At 38.8% G+C, this 2,218-nt stretch overlaps 1 protein-coding gene across 1 annotated transcript in view; it reads right to left on the reverse strand.

Annotated features, from left to right (window-relative positions):
• macrod2 (mono-ADP ribosylhydrolase 2) overlaps positions 1-2,218 on the reverse strand; it is a 406,311-nt gene that overhangs the window by 7,246 nt on the left and 396,847 nt on the right. Inside the window, exon 16 of the mRNA XM_020600667.1 lies at positions 73-111. Coding sequence (XP_020456323.1) covers positions 73-111 — 39 coding nt within the window. The remainder of the gene's footprint in view (positions 1-72; positions 112-2,218) is intronic.

Raw genomic sequence — 2,218 nt, forward strand, 5'->3', positions numbered from 1 at the left:
GGCAGCAGGCAGAAGGTTTCAGTGATGCATGACAGCATCCAGAGTGGGTGGAAAAACACAATCTATACCCACCTTCATTGCTGGTGCCAGTGTTGTTGACCTCACATTCATCTGTAATGTGGAATACACACAGATAAAGACATGTTATTTATTCTCAAAGTCAAGTGCATGCACAGACAGTTGATGAAAGGCTGGTATTAGTAAAATGTATCCATTTATTTTTGTCAGTGTACTACTGGTTGTTTTTATCAAATTACTTTCTGCTCAAAAAAATTGATCACACCCAAACCAGTCCAACAATATAAGAGCAACTTCATAATTCATAACAGTCTCATGCCTAGAAATTCAGCCCCTTCCTAAAGAGTTATACATCAGAAAAGCACAAAACAAATGTGAGAAGGGGGGAGAGATGCACGCAAAATTAATTAGACTGCCATCCCTCTAAGGCACCTCCCCAAATCCTCTGTTACCTCTGAAGTCACACAACTCCTCCGTCACTCCCTGAGCAAACCTTGCTGCTTCCCCTTTTGCAAAAACAATCCAGACAAAGCACACCATAAAAATAACCACTCTACCCCAGGCAGTCGAGGGATGATGTAAACAAATACAACTGCTTAGGCATGATACAAGCAAAGAATCCAAAGTGGTTTCAATGTTCTGTATGTTTACAGCAACAAGTCTGCAGTACAGGCCATCTAATCCCTGACAAGCAGGTTTCTTGGCACTGGAGGTTTGGATGTGTCAGATGGTACAGGTTCATAAAGCATGTAGGCGGCTTGGACATTACATGCTACCTTTTGCTTTGCAATTTAGACCTGTAGGCTGCCAGCTATGGAGATTATTTTACATAGCCTCTTCAATATAAAACCGATTTAATCTGTTGCAACATGTGGGAATGGAATTTCTCTTTAGTGAAATGCCACTGGGACTCTAGGACTGTTGCAAAGCAGGAAGGATGAAGCAACAATAACCGAGCTCTCTTTTTGTACTTTTAGATCTGAGGCACAGAACTACCCAGAGAGTGAAATAACATTATTTTATGCAAAACTATTTAAAGGATTATTATTTACATCTTGGGCGTAATACTCATAGTTTTGGTCCTGATTTCTATGAGCAATAATAACATTATACCTGCCAGCCTAATTGCTGAGCTCTGGAAACAAGAAATGCCAAAACTGTGTGTAAACTTTAAATCACAGGTTAGAGACCTGACGTATGTGGTTCAGCTTTACATTTTCCAGTGCAAAGAGATTATGTTTTGGTCTTATTTCCAAATAATTGTTTTAGAAAATCTGACTAAATTTGACGTGTTTTTAACTTAAAATATTTTTAATTAGTCAATTTCAGTACTAACTGTCAGCAAGTGCAATAATACTTCATTTGGTCAGTTTATATACAGTAGTACATCTAACCTGTGGAGATCCTCCTTTGCACATTATTTTAAGCATATTCTGCCACTTTACAGATTTTCTTCTCCAGTGATGTTTGTGCAGCACTTGTGCCACAAACAAGTGAGTTTTCCTTGCTGTGCTGTTCTAGCAATGTTAGTGTTCAAAGTAATTTATTTGAGTTAAATTTTATAGTTACAAATAGAAATGGCTAAAACCAAGGGAACTGAATTGAGAAAACCCAGAATTATCCTTTACTACAAATTTAATCCAAAGAAGCGGATTCAGATTAAAATCATCAGTGTAACGTAAACTGTCAGGAGACATATACATGCACACTATACCACATACAACATGTATGCATATTGCATAAATATTGATACGATATATTATGCATACACATGAAATTATACACTTTTACGTAATCACATTACGGATATTAAAACTGATGGAGGAACACAGGGAATGAGCCTGATGTTGAAGCAGTTTCCATTATGCCTGCCTTTTTATACAAGCTACCATAGCACGTCTGTGTGCAGAAGCAGGAGCTCACTGAAGCACTGGTCTCATTCCAGATGCTCCTTTCTTCCTCTCTCTCCGGTAATAACAAGACAGTCTTGGTGCTAGCATCCTCTTCCTTTAATATCCAGCACTGATCAAAACAAAGCAAAAAAGCTTACAATTTCAGCTGATTGCTGCTCTAGCCTCCTCTGCCTGTCTGAAGCTCAGAGGGAACAGCAACATTGGGCTGTCTTGCTCTCTAATTTGACTCTTGTGTGTTGACAGTAGAGGGGCAATAATTTAGAGGAGGATGTGAGTGTGGTGTGTGA

Source organism: Monopterus albus, unplaced genomic scaffold (genome assembly GCF_001952655.1).
Source record: "Monopterus albus unplaced genomic scaffold, M_albus_1.0 scaffold3.1, whole genome shotgun sequence".
Classification (NCBI taxonomy): domain Eukaryota; kingdom Metazoa; phylum Chordata; class Actinopteri; order Synbranchiformes; family Synbranchidae; genus Monopterus; species Monopterus albus.